This window comes from Nyctibius grandis, chromosome 20 (assembly GCF_013368605.1).
Source record: "Nyctibius grandis isolate bNycGra1 chromosome 20, bNycGra1.pri, whole genome shotgun sequence".
NCBI classification, from domain to species: Eukaryota; Metazoa; Chordata; class Aves; order Nyctibiiformes; family Nyctibiidae; genus Nyctibius; species Nyctibius grandis.
Genome location: NC_090677.1, coordinates 8,276,230 through 8,296,488, shown reverse-complemented (window position 1 = coordinate 8,296,488; position 20,259 = coordinate 8,276,230). Strand labels below are relative to the sequence as shown.

Below are 20,259 nucleotides of genomic sequence, written 5' to 3'. Positions count from 1 at the left end.
GCTTGAGGCTGTGTCCTCTTGTCCTATCGCTAGTTGCCTGGGAGAAGAGGCGGACTCCCACTCCACTACAACCTCCCTTCAGGTAGTTGTAGACTGCACTAAGGTCACCTCGGAGCCTCCTCCTCTTCTCCAGGCTAAACACCCCCAGCTCCCTCAGCCGTTCCTCGTAGGTCAGACCCTCCAGACCCTTCACCAGCTTGGTCGCCCTCCTCTGGACTCGCTCCAATGTAGCAATGGGATATATTTATACTTCTTAAGCAGTCCAAATTTGTTTTAATTCCTATTAGCCCTAGTAGGAATCTCCCAGATGCGAAGGAACAAGAACAGCCACCCAAAAAAAAGACCAAACTTGGCAACAAACCCAATTTCTACACTTGCCACAAACTTCCCTTCAGAAATGGCACTGATTTATTTACTATAAATGCTGCAAAGGCATTTGTGGAGCTTTGCCACCCCACGGCTCAGAGCCCATGAGCTGATGGAGCAGAGTCCATCTCAGATGTGACACCCGGCAGCAGACATGTGGATGGGGTAGTCCAGACCAGCATGGTGGAGTAAGGTAAGGAAGGATGTGTTTTACGTAAGGACATGCCCCAAAGAATATACTTTTTGTTTGTTTGTTTTGGTCTTTCAGGTTATTTGTTCATTTGACTTTCAAAGAGGTTTTCCTCGATGAAAACTACATTTTTAAACACAATTTCTGCAGCGCTAGAATTTCAAAGCAGCACATGTTACTTCACTTTCCTTAAATTTAAAAGGCTCGTGTCTCAGTTGTTCGACCCAGACTTGTACGTGTCATCATCAAAACTCTGGAAAATTAGGCACTGCAGAGGTCTACATCTGAACACCAAGAATTAAGAACTTGGCTTTGAAAAGTCCAGAGGAAGGATTTCTGACACTCAAAGGCTGAAAACCTAAAGAGTAATGGATATAAATGAAGAAATTTTAAGCGATCACTGAACAATTTAAGAGGAAATTAATGAGTGGATCCTGAAGAAAAGAATATTGCAATCATTAGGTAAACTGGTAAAACAACCCCTCTTTAGATCGTTCTTAAGAGCATCTTGCTTAGTTGAATCAGTCTGTATTTCTTTATGAAAAGGCAGTGTCTGGGGAAACATCTAGACATACTTTCTCAAAACATCTCTGAGCAACCTGCTAAATGATTAATTGCAGCAATTTATCCTAGTTGAACTATAATGTTTTTCCTTATGACTTTAAGATGTTTCACTACTTCAAAAATTAGCACTTTCATACCGAATAATCAATATACATTTTACTATAAATATCTTTCTGAAGGATGGAGGGTTTTTTTCATTCTGCATGGCAGGAAAATACCTCCTCTAGCATTAACTGGGAAGGACTGAGTTCAATGAATTTCGCAGAGCTTTGCTTTTACTGAGCTCAGTATCATTTTAATATCGTCAATACCTGCAGGACTTACAAGGGCCTTGCATGGTTATGCCTTCCTCATGAGAAATTATTTACTGTCCATCAACTAAATTATTCAAGCAGTTTCATTAAATGATCCAAACACCTGTGAACGCTGTATTTTTATTATTCTCTCAGCTTTTTTACTCACCAGCATTAATTTGTTTCAAAATGAAATACAACTTTGCACCTTCATAATAAAGAACATAATTTAAGGGCAGAATGAAGCAGACACAGCACCATTTGAATTCCTACTTATTAATTTTTATGGTGGTGTATCATGTTAAACCACCAGAGTCATAAACACATCCTCATAACTTAAATGCATGGAAATTCAGTCATTATAGTTCTTAAATGATTTAAAGGCAAATAAATACAAGACATTTTGTAACTTGTAGCTACTACCACGGACACAGAATTAAGCTTGGTGATGAGACCATCAGAGAACTCTGCGAAATTCACATCTAGACGACTCTTTCCCCTGTGGGCTGATCTAAATCATAGCACCTTTTTTTTTTTTCCCCCAGTGACAGAATAGGTTGTTATTTTTGCCATATAAGAACAGTAAATGATCAAAAATCGTTACAGTTTTCGAAAAGAAAGGGTGGTATAATCAAACACACATGAATTACAAGAGCAATGCTACAGTAAGAAAGCTGATAACCTGGAGGCCAGTCACTGGAAGAGCTGGAAAGAAGAGAACTGGGTCCATGGATGAGGTATTTCCAGTGATGCTCTGCAAAGTTTACCTCCTAGGAAGGCACCATTCTGTGCACTTCTCAGAAGCTGCAATTGCTAAAAAGGATTTGGGATGGGGAGGTGGGGGGACTTTTTACAAGGGCATGTAGTGATAGGGCAAGGGGTAATGGTTTTAAACTGGAAGAGGGAAGATTTACATGAGATATTAGGAAGAAATTCTTTGCTGTGAGGGTGGTGAGACACTGGCCCAGGTTGCCCAGAGAAGCTGTGGCTGCCCCCTCCCCGGCTCAAGGCCAGGTTGGACGGGGCTTGGAGCAACCTGGTCTGGTGGAAGGTGTCCCTGCCCGTGGCAGGGGGGTTGGAACTACCTGATCTTTAAGGTCCCTTCCAACCCAAACTATTCTGTGATTCTACATTTCTATAAGATGTTGAAGAACTGGCAAGGGGATAGAGAAAAGCCACAGTACTCATTAAAGTAATAGAAACATGTTCAAGAGAGCAAGTGATAAGCTCAGCAAATCTGCAGCATCAAATGAAAAATCAGGGAGAAGCAATCAACATCTTTAAGAACACACATGAGGGACTGAAATTCAATAGCAGATCAATTTTCCACATAGGAGGCAAATTTAAGGCGGTAATAAAATGAATTAGAAATCGCTTTCCATTTGCTCAGCCTAAGATGTTTATGCAAAGTATCTTCTATCCAAGATGTTTCACTAAACCGAAGTCAGCAGTACCAAAGGACTTTTCCAGGAGTGCTGGAAGTTTCAGCACAGATCCAGGGACATGAAATCTCCTCCTTGTGCTCACCACCAGGAACCAGCTCTATAGCCCAAACCATCACCTGGTTCTGGATTTCCACCACCCAGCACTTCTGCACAACTGCAACCAAGGCACCATCCTCACAGTGCCCAAAGACTTAAAACCCAACCTTACCCTAAATAACTCTTACTAGCCCAATTTTGCAAACAAAGTGTCTTACATGGCTGCTGGTCCTCCCTGCACAACCTTCCAGAGCCCAGTTTTACCAAAATTCAGCACGGGCACATAGCCAGCCCCGGAGCGGTACCATCCCCACCTCCTGGCACCCAGAGGTGATGCCTTCATCCAGCCTGGGGACAGGGATGTGGGAGGGTGTTAGAGGAGGACAGAGGTCTGAGGAGCTGCTGTGCAACCACAGCACAAGCAGCACAGGGAAACCAGAAGCCGTCAGCTCCCTCATTCCCAGAACTACTTGTCTCCTTCAAGAGCAAAAAAGGTAGAAAAATGTGTTTCTGTCATTAAACTCAGCAGACTGGAGTCTAAACAGAGAGAGGAAAAAGTGGCTGCTAAACAGGGTTTTTCTACTTTAAAGTCACTCTTCATAATAGAATCGTGTTTCAAAGTGACAAAGCTATCTTGAAATCCAGGCAGTTTAAAATTGATGCTTTTTTCCTTTTATAATAGTCCTTTCAGGTATTACTTCTGCTTCTCATTCTCTCCATCTCTACCCATTTCACTCCCCTGCAAGACACCTGGGAGAAACAGAGTATTCAGGAGAAACGGTGTCACGGTTTAAAGTGGGCCGGCTGTTAAACCTGTGGCAGATGCTCTCTGTTAACCCTCCCTCCCCTCCAGAAGGGAAAGGGAAAAGGGAGAGAGACTTATGGGTTGGAAAGTTGAAACACTTTTACTAAACTATAATAATGAAAAAGAGTATAATAATAATATTGGAATAATCAAATATATACAAACCCAAGATCAAGCTCCCCTGATGTCGGCCATATCCCCACCGGCACTGCAGGGCAGGCTCTGGGAAGGCCCAGGCTGGGCCCAGCGACGGTCGAGAGCTGGATTCAGGGATGCACGGATCGGGATCGGGGGCAGCAGGAAAACAGACAGAGTCCTCCTTGGACACTGGCCATAGTAGAAGGGCGAGAAGGGAGAATAAAGGGCCGAAGGCTCAAGCGGGCCCGAAGGCTCAAGCAGGCCGAGGCCCTCGTGATCCCCCTGCTTTATACCAAGAATGACGTGTATGGGATGGAATACCTTTGTTGGTCAATTTTGGGTCACCTGCCCTGTCCACTCCTCCCTGCAGGTGCGACCCCCCCTTCACCTCTTCACTCGTAACCAGTGACCTTGGTTTCTCTAAGAAGTACAGCAAGAGCCTTTCTGCATAACATCCCTACCGGTGCCTCAGTGATAACTACGAACTTTGAGCGTTACCAGTCCTAGAAGCAGACACTGTCTGCAAAACATGCAGTGAGTTTCAGAAAGTGCCGTTACTTACAAGAGACTTAGCTGAAAGTAAAAATCACTGAAAGGAAAATTGGCCTGGTTTACGCCAAACCAGGACAAACAGCTTTACAGAGCACACCCAAAATGCTGTCAGAGACTTACAAGTAAACTGATAAAGGCAGAAGAAAATATTTCTCTTCTGGTCTCTCAGTAATACGAATCTTGACTACCTCCCGCAACAATCATTAGGGGAGATATTTTTGGGCAGACATGCGGCCTTCAAACTGACTGACAAGCGTCACAAATAAATGCATCTGTAAACGAGAAAACAAAAGCCGCAGTCGCTGACGCCAGCACGGCTGCACGTGTGGCGAAAATAGAATTGCAACAGAAAGCTATTTCTGTGCAGATGGAGAACGCTACGAGGCAAAGACCTACACACTCTTAGTACAGAGGAGCCAACAACGGGAAGAAAAATGCACTTGTTTTCCTTCTGTGCAAAAACTAAGAAACCAGCTTTGTTTCCAGAACATGCTTGTAGCTCCCAAGGGCTCCGAAGTTTTGTGGATCTGTAATTCTTTGCTCCTGCACAAGCACGCAAGGCACTGCCTTCCCTTCTCCAGCAAAGCCCCAGGCTGCAGAGGCAGCAGGCCCGCACCGTGCACTCTGATGGTAACCCAGCCACATTTTTGGCCCACCTCTGCTTGAACAAATTAAATCCACTTAACTGAACATCATAAAACACTGGGTTTAAATGGCTCTTTTTCCACTACATTTTCTTCTGCAAATAGCACCGAGGTTATTGATTCCCTGCAATGCAATATCAGGGTGTTTACTTAAACTAGTTCCCATTTTAAAAACTTCATAAAACGTAATCCAGAAAAAATCAGGCTGTACTTCAAACACCGCTGATAGCAGACGTGGTGCACGAAGAGACTCTGAGAAAAATCCCTTCTAAATATTGAAAGCTGATGACCACCAGGCTCTGCCTTGACATTCGCATTGGCCCTTACCAGCATTTCCTACAGCCCACCCTGCGTTGCATCCCTCTGAGACTGAAGATGCACACCTGCCTTATTTCCAGACATCTTTCTCAATTAAACCCTAAATCTCAGTGATACAGTAACATTAGCTGTGCTTTTTCCCTTCCACAGGAATCAGCACTCCTTCGTGCTGAATTACACCTCACAATCTCATTGAGCTAAAAATGAGAGCGAGATCCTGAGATTTAACTTGTTCTAGCTGTGATGACAAAGAAAGGAGATGACATTTTATTTTGCTTGAAAGGTGGGAGAATTGGGAAGTGGGGGAGCAGGAAGAAAAGGAAAAATAGAAGAAAATCCTGACAAGAGAGAGCTGGCAGCTCAGCTGAGAAGGCAGCCTGGTATGAAATGCTATCAAGAGACTTAAGGCCAGAAAAGATCAGCAGCTGCTGAGCACAAGTCACAGATACTGCATCAAGACCATGATTTCTTCTAACATAAGAAATCAGAAGCATTGACTGAGATTATCAAAACAGAATTTTTTTTTCAAAATAATACTTTTTCCTTTCAAAATACAATATATAATTGTTTTGTGTAACTAACAAATTATTAACCAACACGATGACATGAAGTCCAGGGCTCTAAATTGATTCCAAAAGAGAGTGGGAGTCAGCCTCTTCTTCCAGGCAACCAGCGATAGGACAAGAGGACACAGCCTCAAGCTTCGCCAGGGGAGGTTCAGGTTGGACATTAGGAAGCATTTCTTTACAGAAAGGGTCATTAGACATTAGAAGGGGCTGCCCAGGGAGGTGGTGGAGTCACCATCTCTGGAGGGGTTTAAGAAAAGACTGGACATGGCACTTAGTGCCCTGGTCTAGTTGCCATGGTGGTGTCAGGGCAATGGTTGGACTCGATGATCCCAGAGGGCTCTTCCAACCTGACTGATTCTGTGAATATTCATTCATTCATGGGAATTAAATCTATCCACACCTAGTTACCACAGTCATCAGATGCAACCTTTTGATGAGGCAATCCCAAAACATCAGACACCCAGAGACTGGAAGATTAAGCACGTCCCACCTATACACTCCAGGTGCTGGGCAGGAGACAGGACAAGGGACATCTGGGCTCAGGCAGGATGGAAGTTCCCAGGTTTCTGCTTGAAACTGCCAGTGACAGACACCAAAACACACCACTGGTGGCATGTTTTTACTTCTGTGCACACTTTCTTTTTCTTTGTTTCAGAGGATGAAATGGCAAAGCCTCCTCCAGACAGTGAGGAAGTCCAAACCAATATTAAATGACACTGGAAAAGGACTGAGTCTCTTCTGCCCTGTACCTGGCACAGCTGGCAAGGGTTCTGTGAGACTTTGTTCAGGGAAAAGAAATTGAGCACATGTTTGAATCCTACTGACTTTGAGATTTTAGCTTATTTCAACTCAGAACCCGATGAGAAGAAAACTTACAAAAAAATCCAGTAATCACAAATAGCATCACTCATGTCTTGTTGAGCTTTCCTGGCACACCTTTAAATGACTCCCACAAGTGCCAAGGAAAAGGATCTGGGAACAGTTCCCACATGTCAAGAGAATTGCAAATAGACGTTAAGAAAAGAAAAAGAACCTGGTTCAGCTTGCAACTAGAAATAAAAGGACAGGATTAAGGGCTTGTAGAGCAAAAGCTGAGGAAATCATCGCAATATTTAGCAACGATGTACTGAGCTGATTTCCAAAGGGAAATTAAGATTCAAATCAGAGAATATTTAAAACTGGAAAAGCTGACAGCACAGGGAAGAGGGTCTACAGCCACTAATTCAGCATTGCCTGATACACAGTAATGATCCATCCCCAAACACACTTCTGCACTGGGGAGTTTACTGAGGCTCTAGACATCTCACTACACTTCTACTGCATGAGCCTTAACTAATTTTTGCAGCTGGAAAGGGCGTGCAAAGTACACTGGTGTGTCAGAGGAAAGCGTGTTGCAGGGGCTGGTGAGGAGGGTCTAACAAGCCCCCACCCCACAGCCTCAGCAGGACACCACCACCACTGTGAGCCTTCTCTTGGAGGAGGAACAAACTAACTGGCTTTGAGCTTTCCCTTCCTTCTATATTAAGAACCCACAATTCTAAAGACAAAATAATTCCCTCTTCACCCCAAAAAAGCCCCCACCCCAACAAACCACCAAAATCCAGCCTACAGAGGTCAGAAAATCATTGCCAGAGACCAAGACAAATGCAACTACAGCACAGCTTTTTGCTTTAATTTTCACCTTCCTTTGACAAGGGGACTACAAAATAGAAGAGGCAGCTGAACTAAACTTCAGCCCACCAGAAGGTAAACGTCCAGGTCTTCTCCAACTACACACGGCTGGCTGGCTCTTGGAGTTTCCAGATTGAAAGGGTTATTTATTTTTTATTGTGATTTTACTTTCTTTGGCTGTTGTGCAAATTTCCTTGATTTTACAAGAGATTTTTTAGTTAATTATGTATTTACCTAGTTAGCATAATTGTCTTCAATTATGTAATTAGTGTTCATATGTGTAATCATTTGAACATGTAATTATATCTAATTACACCATTAAAACGTGCAAGTCATAAATATCTTTATCATTTTGATTGATAGACACATGAGGAGAAAAAAAAAAAATCTCACTTGTTATTTTTATCTCCTGGATCCTGAAATCTGCAAGAGCAAGAGGATTCAGCCTATAATGCTGCTGTAATTATTTATAAGGACCTATCAAGACTGTGCCAAGGTTATACCTTTCAAGCAGGGGTAGAACAAGTCAAACCACTCAAAACTGAGGAGAAGAGAGTCATGCAGTGGAACAACATTTTTCTGTAAAAAAAAAAACACTAATAAGAATAATCTGGGAGATATTTATTATTTAGTGTCTAATTATGCACTTGCTGTTGGAAGAATAACAGCCCACACAGAAAAAGGGAGCACAGAACAAAACACAAGTTGTTCCTGCTTGTTCTAATGGAAGATGCTGTTACACCCTAGAAAGGCGTTTTAAAGCTCCTTGTAATTTTTGGCTACCTCTAAGACAACCAAGATAGTCATACTTCTCAGAACAGCAATTTTTTTAGTTCTGTTTAGCTTTATTTCAGCATCTGTGCTGTGCACCCTGTAGTACAGCACCAGAACAAATACCTGGCGCATGCCAAATGAATTGGGACAGCGAGAGTTGAGTCTTTTTTAATTGCTTTTGGCTGGGAAGGTAAACATTTACACACAGATTAAATAGTTAATCTTATTTAAATTCAACTTCTCCTCTTCAAGTTTAGATTTCTTGCCTTTACTAACATACAGCACAGCCTATAAATCAAAACAAAAACAAACAAAAACCTCCCACATGCCTAAGCTGACTCCAAAAGCTTGGAGGTGGAGGGGGAAGCCTAACCCAACAACTAACATAACAAGAGCTCTTCAGCACCACTTGGGAATAAGCCTCAATTACAGAGCATCCTTCAGCAAAAGGCACATGGTTTTTGCAGCCTGATAAGCTCGCTCGCGCTGCAGAGCATCCAGATACAAGCACTCAGGTGGATGGCAGCAAAAATAAACCCAAACGGCCACTCCCAGCTGCCAGAGGCTGAAGGAGAGCTCAGTCTGGGATATAATTTTATCTATGAGAACAGGCTGGTAGCAGCACAGAGAATAAAAACACCCAGAAGGATCACAGAGGGGTCGTTTAACGGTCAGACCAGAAAACAACCCAATTTGTTCAAACTCTATCACCACCAGAGAGGTCAGATGGACTAGGTTTTGTGAGTAGTTTTTCTTTCCTTAAAATGCAAAAGCCACAATCTCAAGAGCCTGCCTTAGTCGTCGAGGGTAGAGCTCCTGGTCCTCAGGTGCCATCAAGTTATTGCTGTGAAAGCACCACCTTCAAGACCGTAGGAAGATATGTGGAAAACAGGACAGTAGAGTTCACAGCATGTAGAACCAGTGTGCCACAGAACCACCTTCCCTCTGCCTCCTGAATTTAGTGGGATATAAGAAAAAGGCTCTGAAGAACAATCAAGCCTCTAATGTTCAGTGGCAGAACTGCCAGCCATGCACACGAGTGTTAAACAAATCAATATTGAAGGGCATCAGCTCTAGAGACAAACTCTTCAGTCAAGCATAGAAGGTGCTACCGTCAAGTTTGTTGTCATACCACACCTTCTCAGAGGCACTACAGAATCACAGAATCAACCAGGTTGGAAGAGACCTCTGGGATCATCGAGTCCAACCGTTGCCCTGACACCACCATGTCAACTAGATCATGGCCCTAAGTGCCATGTCCAGTCTTGGACATGCCACTAACGTATGTTTGGACTTTTGGATCTAACGTGTATCATTTTTGGAGAAGAAATCAAAAGGGCAGCAAAACAAATGTGGTTTCCAACCATGAACACTTCCTGCTGCTATGGGAAAACATTCGAGGAGCTCGCTGCTCTGAGGTTTTACTCACAGGTAGAGAAGAACACGTCTTTCACTACGTCCACAGCAATGGGAATGATTCCCTATTCCGCTCCATAAAAACCATCTTCAAGTGTTTCTTCAGAAGGTATCTTTTCACAGACTACCTCCCAGAATGTACTTCTGCTTCAGCCACAGCAGATCTGCATATGCTGCTAGTTTCCCTAGGTTACTAAATTCTCTCTTTACTCATCAAATACATTCTTTTGCAGTGAGCAAGACCTCACAGCAACAGACCTCATTCCAAAACCACCCACCTCATTTTTGCCTATGAGACTAGGATGTTCAACAGTCATGGAAAAACAGGTACTTCTGCAGGATCCCAGAGCCACGTCTCCATCCTTTCAGCCAACCCTCTACCCTTTTAAGGGCCACCAAGAAAAAGGAAAACAAAAGCTGACAATATACATACAGAAACCAAAGACTGCAGAGCACAGTTCAGGGTGGGGAAGATCCAGGGGAAGGGGAGAAGACAGATGCCACCCATTCAGAGGACAAGTGTCCTTACTTCAGTAAACCAGAAAATTTTGCTGTTTACCATCGGTGATGGGAGATTCATGCTCTGTGTTCATTGGAAACTTTCTGTAGGGGATTTCTGGCAGCTTTTAAGCTTCCACGAGGGTCACTATGAAACTGGTATGCTAAAATTCACCAACCCTGATCTCATTTCCAACTCCACGTGATTCTCTGATAGTCTCATTTCGGTGATTGCTGATGCTTTAGCAAGCCTAGGCTCAATATTCTCAACTGAGAGAGTGCCACTGAAATACAATATCTGATGTTGCATTTATCTTGATTTAAGCTTCCAAGCCCTGTTTAGAAACCTGCAAACGTATTTCTTGTCAAGACACAGAGAACCAGAAGAATCAGCAAGATACGACTGGTCAATCATTCAGAATAACACAACTGAGGAGTTTAGGGTTTTCACCAGCTTGCAAACCACGTGCCTTCTAATGAAGCTTCCTGCAGATGACAGGGTGAAGCTTTACATTTCTTACAGAGGCATATTCACAAAATGGTCAGTGGGACAATGTGCTGTTTGCAGCATATGAGTTGTCTCATCAAAACTATGTCACTCCAGACAGAATTACATTTTAATAGTTACACTGGGAACAAGACTGTTGTCATCATGAAGATGAAGCGCTCGGTGGAGCCCAGCAAGGAGGGCCACCAGCCATCCCGCAGACACTGACCAGAGCACCCAGCTCAGGGTCACAGGGAAAGCCTGTGTGCCAGAGGGGTGGGAGGACCCCCAAGGATGCTGCACCTTCCCCGTTACTGCTGCCCAGAAGGTTCTGCGCTCCATGACAGGGTGGAGAAGGGGCTCTATAACTTCCACCTAACAAAGACAACTCCACCAAGCCCTTTTATCAACTACAGCTGATCTGTGAGTTTTTAGTATCAGATTGCCAGTAGGCAAGGACTTCAGGTGCAAAACAGATTTGGGGGGAAATGGCTTCTTTAGTGGTTTGTGTTTTCTTCTCAGTTGCTTTTTCACAGAATCACAGAATCAATCAGGTTGGAAGAGCCCTCTGGGATCATCGAGTCCAACCATTGCCCTGACACCACCATGGCAACTAGACCATGGCACTAAGGGCCATGTCCAGGCTTTTCTTAAACACCTCCAGAGATGGTGACTCCACCACCTCCCTGGGCAGCCCCTTCCAATGGCTAATGACCCTTGCTGAGAAGAAATGCTTCCTAATGTCCAACCTGAACCTCCCCTGGCAAAGCTTGAGGCTGTGTCCCCTTGTCCTAGCGCTGGTTGCCTGGGAGAAGAGGCCGACTCCCACTGCGCTACAACCTCCCTTCAGGTAGCTGTAGACTGCACTAAGGTCACCTCTGAGCCTCCTCTTCTCCAGGCTAAACACCCCCAGCTCCCTCAGCCGTTCCTCATTCCCTCATTTTGGGAAGTCTAAATTCTTATAACCTTTACCATCATGTCCATAATTAACAGAAATGGCTGGGTCTCAGCACCTCTGGACCTCCCTCCTTCTCCACTTATTTCTTCACCTCTGCCTGCTCTTCCTTCAAGGTTCCCACAGTCATCCTCACAGCTGAGGCTACGTAAGATTTAGCAGTGAGACAACATAAAGCAGCATCGAGACAAAAATATATTTATTGACAACATCAATAAATGAGGTCCAGAAGCAAGTAAAGGCAACTCTCCAAACAGCCATGGTGTGTCAGGATATCAACGAGCATTGCAAAACCCCAGTCCATGAACGTCTGGAGTTAACAGGCAGCTGACGTGGACCACGCAGCGCTTCACCCACCTCTCCTTCCAGCTCCAACAAACCAGCTCCTTGCCAAGCAGCGAGGTATCTCCATCAACAGACACATGTAACCGTGGCACACTACAGAAACACCTTCATTATTTAAAATGCTTACCATCTTAATTACTCAGTGTGATTAGTGTAGCCTCCCTAATGTTTCAGAACAGAATCCCAGCTTCACCTTATTACCGTGCACAAAGAAGGAATTAACATTTCCTGGCGCTCTACCCATTAAAATATAAAAAGCAACATTTCAGGAAAACAAAACAAGAAAACCCACGTGATGTTCTCTTTGATCAGCTGCAAGTGAAACATAAAAGGCTCCTTTGAGGTAAAGTGGTTGCTACATTTTCTATTTTAATTGATAGGAGTTCTTATTAACTGCTGATGAGGCCAAAGAAAGCAATTTGTGGGGAGGGGGGTTGCTTACCCTGGAACAGCTGTTTTCCTATTACATTCTGCATATCCTTATTACAATAATTCTCCTCTTGTTAGGAAAAGTGATGATGATTTCACATGACACTCCCCAGTTCACAGGAAGACTGTCAGTGAACACCTGACAAAATCCAGGCTGACTCATGACTAAATTAGCCCGCATTTTATGCTGAAAAAAACCCTTCACAAAAGTTTGACTCAACGAAGCCCACGTTTAGCTACCAAAGCATGTATTTCTCTCGTTCTTCAGCACGAAAAGAAATACGTGATTAAAATTTACATACCATTTTTGCTGTTCAGGCTACGAACAGTTTATTTGGTGTTTTCCTCCTAAAGCACAGCATCTGAATTCACACCTCTGCAGAGCACTGCAGAGACATTCTGTGCTCACGACAACCCTCCCCTGCTCTGTCTGACAAGAGAAAGAAGCGTTAAATATGAAAAAAAGTCCCTGACAGAAGTCACAGCATCCTGGTTGAGGGACAGCCTTGAAAGACAAGCGAGCAAGAGGCTCCTGGAGTTGCACCAGGCTTCTTGGGACCAAGACACAAAGCGAGTGCACGACGTTTGTGCACTCAGGACTAACCAGACGTGCTGGTACCCACCAAAAACGTATTTAATTCCAGAAGTTTGGTTTATTCCTCACTCATTTGAGACAGGAAAAAAGTTCCCAATAAGCAAGTGCAACTAACAGTCTTAACAACTCTTTTTCTCTTCCTTCCCTGCTGTTGTTTCTAAATGCAAACGTGGAAGGTTGAGCAAAAACTGCTGCTGACTTGGGCTGTGCTGGGCTGGACTGACCTTTCAGTCTCTCTCAGCCCTGATAAGGACAAATGTGCTGCCCATTTACCCACCCTTATATTCTCCCTGTTGATCCTCCTCTCTAATTTGAAAACTTTGCTCCTTTCTGCTTCTCCAAAAGAGGCTCTGTGTTTCTTTGGGGAACACAGACATCCCACCCCACAGGAAGGTGCTGGCCAATGTCGCAACAGCAGCCTCGTCCATCCCACCTAACAAGCCTCATCGTACCAGCCAGCACCAGATGATAATTATAATCAAACAAATCCTTCTTAGAATCTCAGACTGGTTTGGGTTGGAAGGGACCTTAAAGACCATCTAGTTCCAACCCCCTGCCACAGGCAGGGACACCTTCCACCAGACCAGGTTGCTCCAAGCCCCATCCAACCTAGCCTTGAACACTGCCATGGAGGGGGCAGCCACAGCTTCTCTGGGCAACCTGGGCCAGGGTCTCACCACCCTCACAACAAAGAATTTCTTCTGCAATATAAATCTGCAAAAGAAACCCCATCATCCACACCCTGTGCACAATAGCTGCAACAAAGCAGGTGTACATGGGACAGCCCTGTTAACTCCAGCCGCTCCTGACATGGCTCGCCCTGGTCAACCCAGGCACCTTTGGGGACCCAAGCACCAAGCCTACACTGAGCACATCCCCTGCCAGCCACCACCTCTGTTCCTGTAGGACAGGCTGTGTGCTCAGCACCTTCCTGCTCTGACCAAGCTGGCACACAGCGTGAGGCAGCTCAGCTTCCCCACCAGTCTGCTGTAGCCAAGGAAGAACATCGGTGCCACTTGGACCACCCACTTCTGCCACCCGAATTCCCACCAGGCAGGGTGCACGTCGCTGGGGCCACGCGTGCCCTGGGGGAGCAGCAGTCCTGGCTCTGCTCAGGCAGTGCAAGCACTGAGCTCGGGAAGCACGAGGTATCCCCTAGCAGCTTCTCAGCTACTTGTTGACAGGGTGGCCAGCAGCACAGCACTCCACTCCTACAAGTGGAAAGAAAACACAGCAAAACAGAACCGAGGAGAAAATCTTGGGTCTTCCAAACACAGATCCTCCCATGTACTGCTTTGCAGGAGAGTCAAGCTATCCACCGCTCTCTTCACACACAATCAGCAATAAATGCATGTCTTAGCCCCTTGATTTCAAGGGGATAAAACGACACAGTCATTTATCACAGCTTCTCTGGGCAACCTGGGCCAGGGTCTCACCACCCTCACACCAAAGAATTTCTTCCTAAGATCTCATCTCAATCTCCCCTCTTTCAGTTTAAAACCATTCCCCCTCATCCTGTCACTACTTGCCCTTATAAAAAGCCCCTCTCCAGCTTTCCTGTAGCCCCTTCAGGTACTGGAAGGTGCCAGAAGGTCTCCTCGGAGCCTTCTCTTCTCCAGGCTGAACAGCCCCAACTCTCTCAGCCTGTCTCCAGAGCAGAGGGGCTCCAGCCCTTGGATCATCTTCGTGGCCTCCTCTGGACTCGCTCCAACAGCTCCGTGTCCTTCTCATGTTGGGGCCCCAGAGCTGGACGCAGCACTGCAGGGGGGGTCTCCCGAGAGCGGAGCAGAGGGGCAGAATCCCCTCCCTCGCCCTGCTGGCCACGCTGCTGGGGATGCAGCCCAGCACACGGGTGGCTTTCTGGGCTGCCAGCGCACGTTGCCGGCTCATGGTGAGCTTCTCGTCACCCATCACCCCCAAGTCCTTCTCCTCAGGGCTGCTCTCAACCCATTCTCCGCCCAGCCTGTGTTTGTGCTTGGGATTGCCCCGACCCACATGCAGGACCTTGCACTTGGCCTTGTTGAACTCCACAAGGTTTGCACAGGCCCAGCTCTCCAGCCTGTCCAGGTCCCTCTGGATGCCATCCCTTCCCTTCCCCAAAGCAAGGTCTTTGGCATTCAGCCTTTAGAGGACAACCAGGAACACAGAATCCCAGCCAGTCCCTGCTCTTTCAGAAGACATTGCTTCCTCTGACCCCCATGGTCCAAACATCACTCCTCGCCTCGGGACAGTCACAGTTGTTCCTGGCACCGTCTGGACCCCCCCAGCACAGGCTAGAGCCTGACACAGGCTGGGCTCAGCTCAGCCAGCGGAGGATCATCACGGTGCCTCATTCCCACACAGCCAGGGGCTCTGCAGAATTCTGTTCAAAAATCCAAACCAACCTCTGGGCAAAATCCTGCAAGCAGTAATTTATGAAAAAAGGGCCGCATTTGCCCACCCACCGTTTGCTTCACCTGAGCGTGGATGTGGCATTTTAAAAACTTAATCAAGGAAAATTAGTTTCTATGGCAACTAATGGCACATTTAATAGATCAAGTGATGAGTGCTGTGTATAAGAATGCTGCAAATTAGGGAGAGCAGTGATACATCAAACGCTGTCACCGCACAGATAACAAGGAGACACGCAGGGATGTGTTGGGGTGCTCAGAGCTTTCTGTGTAATTAAGAGTGAGGCTGAGTTTTGGGGATCAACAGTGTGCAAGTGTTTGTAATTCTCTCCCCTTGCAATAATTCCTGCAGCCTTGATTCTGCCCAAAGGTCTCACTGATATTGATTACACCTCAAAAAAATTTTAAACAAAGTTTCAAAACAGTTTCCAGTTTGAACGTGCACCCACCACTCTGAAGACATGAGTTTCCCTGTCTCCACCTGCCTGTAACTCATTTGAGGGAGAATTTTGCAGCACATGGTGGGAAGCCAGCGAGAGCAAACCTGAAGACACCTTTTCAAAGAGACGCCCCTCCGGAGCAGTGTCAGTTCAACGTGATGTGGAGCAGATCACAAAGAGGCACAGGCACGTCACCAGCCTGTTACGGAACTAGAGCAAGTGATGGGAAAGTTAAAAGCGATGCCTGGAAAGATGAAAAGGCACAAACATGCGCTTTGGTAACGCACGCGGGAGCACTGACATGAAAGAGGAACAAAAAGACGCCGTTCATTCCTCCTCCCAGACTTCCATGTGCAGCAGACACCCACCACGGGCAGCCTCAAATCACACAGGGTGCCACGAGAAGAACAGGCAGCAGAGTGCCCTGGCACCACAGCGGGCACACCCACACTGGCCCCACCAGCTTTGATACTACAGTCATCAATCAATCAATCCAACCATTGCCCTGACACCACCATGGCAACTAGACCAGGGCACTAAGTGCCATGGCCAGGCTTTTCTTAAACACCTCCAGAGATGGGGACTCCACCACCTCCCTGGGCAGCCCCTTCCAATGGCTGATGACCCTTGCTGAGAAGAAATGCTTCCTAATGTCCAACCTGAACCTCCCCTGGCCAAGCTTGAGGCTGTGTCCTCTTGCCCTGTCGCTAGTTGCCTGGGAGAAGAGGCCGACTCCCACTGTGCTACAACCTCCCTTCAGGTAGTTGTAGACTGCAATAAGGTCACCTCGGAGCCTCCTCTTCTCCAGGCTAAACACCCCCAGCTCCCTCAGCCGTTCCTCGTAGCTCAGACCCTCCAGACCCTTCACCAGCTTGGTCGCCCTCCTCTGGACTCACTCCAACCCCTCAACATCTTTCTTGAAGTGCGGGGCCCACAACTAGACACAGGATTCATCCCCTCGGGACAGCCACTGCCTCTTGGTCACAACAGAAACACACTGCAGACCTCCCCCTAAAGAACCAGGCCCACAAAGCAGAGTGTATTCAAGAAGAAAAATAAACAAAAATCTTACACTATCTGGATTTAAAACACCCACGAGCAATTATTAGCAGGTAACAGTAGCTCTCTGACAGCTGGAAACAGCGAGCACCAGTTTGCTGACTCTACACCAACCCCAATCTCCTCCCTGACCCTGATAGGTGCTTTCCCCCCACAGCCCCGCTGACAAAAGCACCACCAAGGTTGGTGAGATCCACATCAGTCTTGTTTAAGAGAAGCCAAATTTCATGGGCAGTGAGTCCAAGGGGCTGCAGCTCCCGAAGTTTAAAGATGGCAATGCCAAAAGCTGTGTTGTCTTAGGCCCTTTTTTTATTTTTTTACCTTTCTGGAGCACTAAAATTGAATGGAAATTTAATAGGAAGGTGATAAAAAGGCTAATGTTCAAACGCAGCCCTGCCAAGCCTCCCGTATCTCGCTGCAGAATCACCCATCTGAGACTACCAAAACCATCCCCCTGCCCTCGGGCAATTAATCTACAAAGAAATATTTCAGAGAGCGGAAACGTGAGAGCAAGCGCAGGAGAGCAGAGCGAGGTGCTGGCTGACAAGGGAAATCTATAAACAGGTAAAATGAAGATAAATCAATTTTCCATCCTGAATCCCAGATGAGAAAATAGAGATTTTTATGAAAAAAGCAGCCGTGTGGTTGCTTTCTTCATAAGACGTTTTGGTTGAAGAGCTTTTTTTGTTTTGATTCAGCAGTTTTGGTACTGCTTGAGACAGCACCTTTCACGGCTGGTCCAAAGTGCTTCCTGATGGATAACAGCCCCACTCGGCTACTTGGGACCTTAAAAAGTTGTTAAATAAGCCTGGATAAGAAAGGTTTGGGAAGGTGGAATCAATCCAACATTACTTGGGAAGGTGGAATCAATCCAACATTACTAACAGGCACTGAGGACATGGACCTGTTTCAGAGAGGTGGCTGGCGAGGGCAGCCAGCCTGGGGCAGACCCCATCTTCCCCACGTTGAACAGCACCTTATACCATACCAGACCCTCTAAAAAGTGTCCCCAAGGTGGGAGGTGCTCCCTTCCTGCTTCAGTTGGTGCCACATTAAAACGTTATCATCAACTTTCACGAACGAGGTCTGTATCAACCCAGAGTCTCTCACTTGGCTCTTCCAACGAGGAGCCACCAGCATCTTCCCAGGTCTCCCTTGACAACGTCCAATGAGCCACTGGTCTCCCATGGCGTGAAGAAGACAACCAGCAATGGCAGAGAATACATCAGCAGGGCAATAAATACTTTTCATACCTTGTGAGGCACTGAATGTTAAACTTCATGACAACAGCACTGATTTTACAACACCACTGTTCTCTTTTGGGGGGTTATCAAAACATCTGGACAATTAGCCCAGTTGTCTTCTTTATTTTTGGTCTTTTTTTTATTCCTTCCTCCTTCACCTGGCAAAGGCTAGACAGGGATCACTTAATTTAAAAGAAAAATGGCTTGTTTTATAACATGGCTGTAATGTGTGACTGCAGCTGAGAGAGTGCAACTGTGTGTGGTTAAAGTAGAGTTTTCTAAGGCACAGCCTGACCTACGCCTTCCCTGGGACCAGCACGGGCTAAACTTCAACTTCTTCATTTTTCAATCTTCTCATTAAATTGGGAACAGCTACGGGATAAAGGGCAGAGAACAGCACATGTTCCTGGAGGAACATCACTTGTCTGCAGACTCGAGGTCTCCCGTGAACTCCCTTCTCCCCAGCTCCCACCCCAGCTAACTGCACTCCACCGCTCCCGCCTGTCCTGGGCGTTTGCAAGAGGGAGATGTTTAATTCACCACCTTGCAAAGAAAACTCTTCTGAGGTATATTCTAGTGTTCAAAACCTCATACAGATACCTGCACCGTGAAACGTGGTTATCTCAGCTAAAGACACCCTCAGCTCTCAGTACTCAGCCCGTTCACCAACAGCGCAAGATGAGGGGACACAGCAAAGCAGCAGCGGCCACTTTGAGGGAACAGAGAGCAGGTTTGGTTCAAAGAGTAAAGGAAAAGATGGAAATTGAAAAGCAGAGTGTGGGGGGAATAAAGCATTACACCCGCACAGGTCTGGGAAGGTCCTGATCTAAAATAACCTGTTAATGGGATACGCTGAGCAAAGGGGGTGGCGATGGGGGGACACACCAGAGCAGCTGCAGCACAAGCTGAGAAGACACTTTGGCTTTGAACGTGATGCTATAAAATAGAGTTAGGCCTGGAAAAGGGTCATTTATTTCTGTTTAACTTCTGGTTTCTGCAGGGCTTCAACGCCATGGTTCCAATGGCACCCAAGACCCAGCGAGCCTCCTGCGAGCTCTCGTGTGTCCCCTCGCCAGCTGTTCACTCTGGTGCGTACTGTCTACTTCCAGTTGTCTCCATCCTCATATTTGCTTTTCCTTTCCTTCCACCAACCTCTGTGAATCTCAAACTCTCTCATCAGGACGCCAGTACAACACAGACTTGCTGACTTGAATACCACATTCCCAACCAGTCATTCAAAAAAACCAGTCATGAACTTTTCTGCTGTTGATGTTTCTCCTACAACACCCCAATATCAAACCAACAGCCTGGACAAATCCCCCCGCCTCAGATCCTGTTGCACTGATCTCTACCACCCTACACCAGTCTAGTCCTCAGCAGAAGACGAAGCCAACCTGCCCAGGCTCAGAGCCAGCCAGGGCGGAGGGAAGGTGCCCAGTGGCAGGCTGCCGCCGGGCACGGCGAGGGGCTCACCTGTGGCCGAGGATGGCCGGTGACCAGGCAGGTCAGCTCCAGCGTCTCGCCCTCCCGGATGGTGTAGACCCTCTCCGAGTAGCGCTCCTCCTCGATGTTGCACGCCAGGCCCGAGTGCACGATCCGCACCGTGGGGGGGGCTGCAAGACCCAGAGAGAGAAACCAGGTGAGCATCAGCCCCTCTTTGCTCAGCCCTGCTCCGCTGCAGCAGCCTTGTGCACCCCAGCTGGGAGGACAGAGCTGGAGCTGAGTATTGTCACCGTGGAGGATACTCTTTGCTTACTCAGCGCCATAAGAGGTACTCATTAATACCCAGCAACCCCCTGACCAAAACCTTCGCAAACTCATTTGCATTCCAGTTATTTTTGTTTCAATTTCCAAGCGAACTCTGCAGTATTGTTCGTTCTTATTACGCATCTCTCTAAATGTATTATCACACTCATTATGCAAACGAGAAGCCTTAATTAAACCATTAAAATTAAGCAGGAGAAATTGGAAGGAAGCAGCATCAGTCCCCCTAAGTTGATACCAAGATCCTGTTGCTGTCAGAGGGATCAGGATTT

The 20,259-nt window shown here is 46.4% G+C and overlaps 1 protein-coding gene across 2 annotated transcripts in view; it reads right to left on the bottom strand.

The window, feature by feature from the left end:
* MDGA2 (MAM domain containing glycosylphosphatidylinositol anchor 2) overlaps positions 1 to 20,259 on the bottom strand; it is a 320,069-nt gene that overhangs the window by 196,125 nt on the left and 103,685 nt on the right. Inside the window, exon 2 of one of the 2 annotated variants that reach the window (XM_068416528.1) lies at positions 19,697 to 19,836. In XM_068416528.1, the coding sequence (XP_068272629.1) occupies positions 19,697 to 19,836 (140 nt within the window). Of the gene's footprint in view, positions 1 to 19,696; positions 19,837 to 20,259 lie in introns of those variants that run through there. The other variant, XM_068416529.1, reaches the window with a different exon arrangement.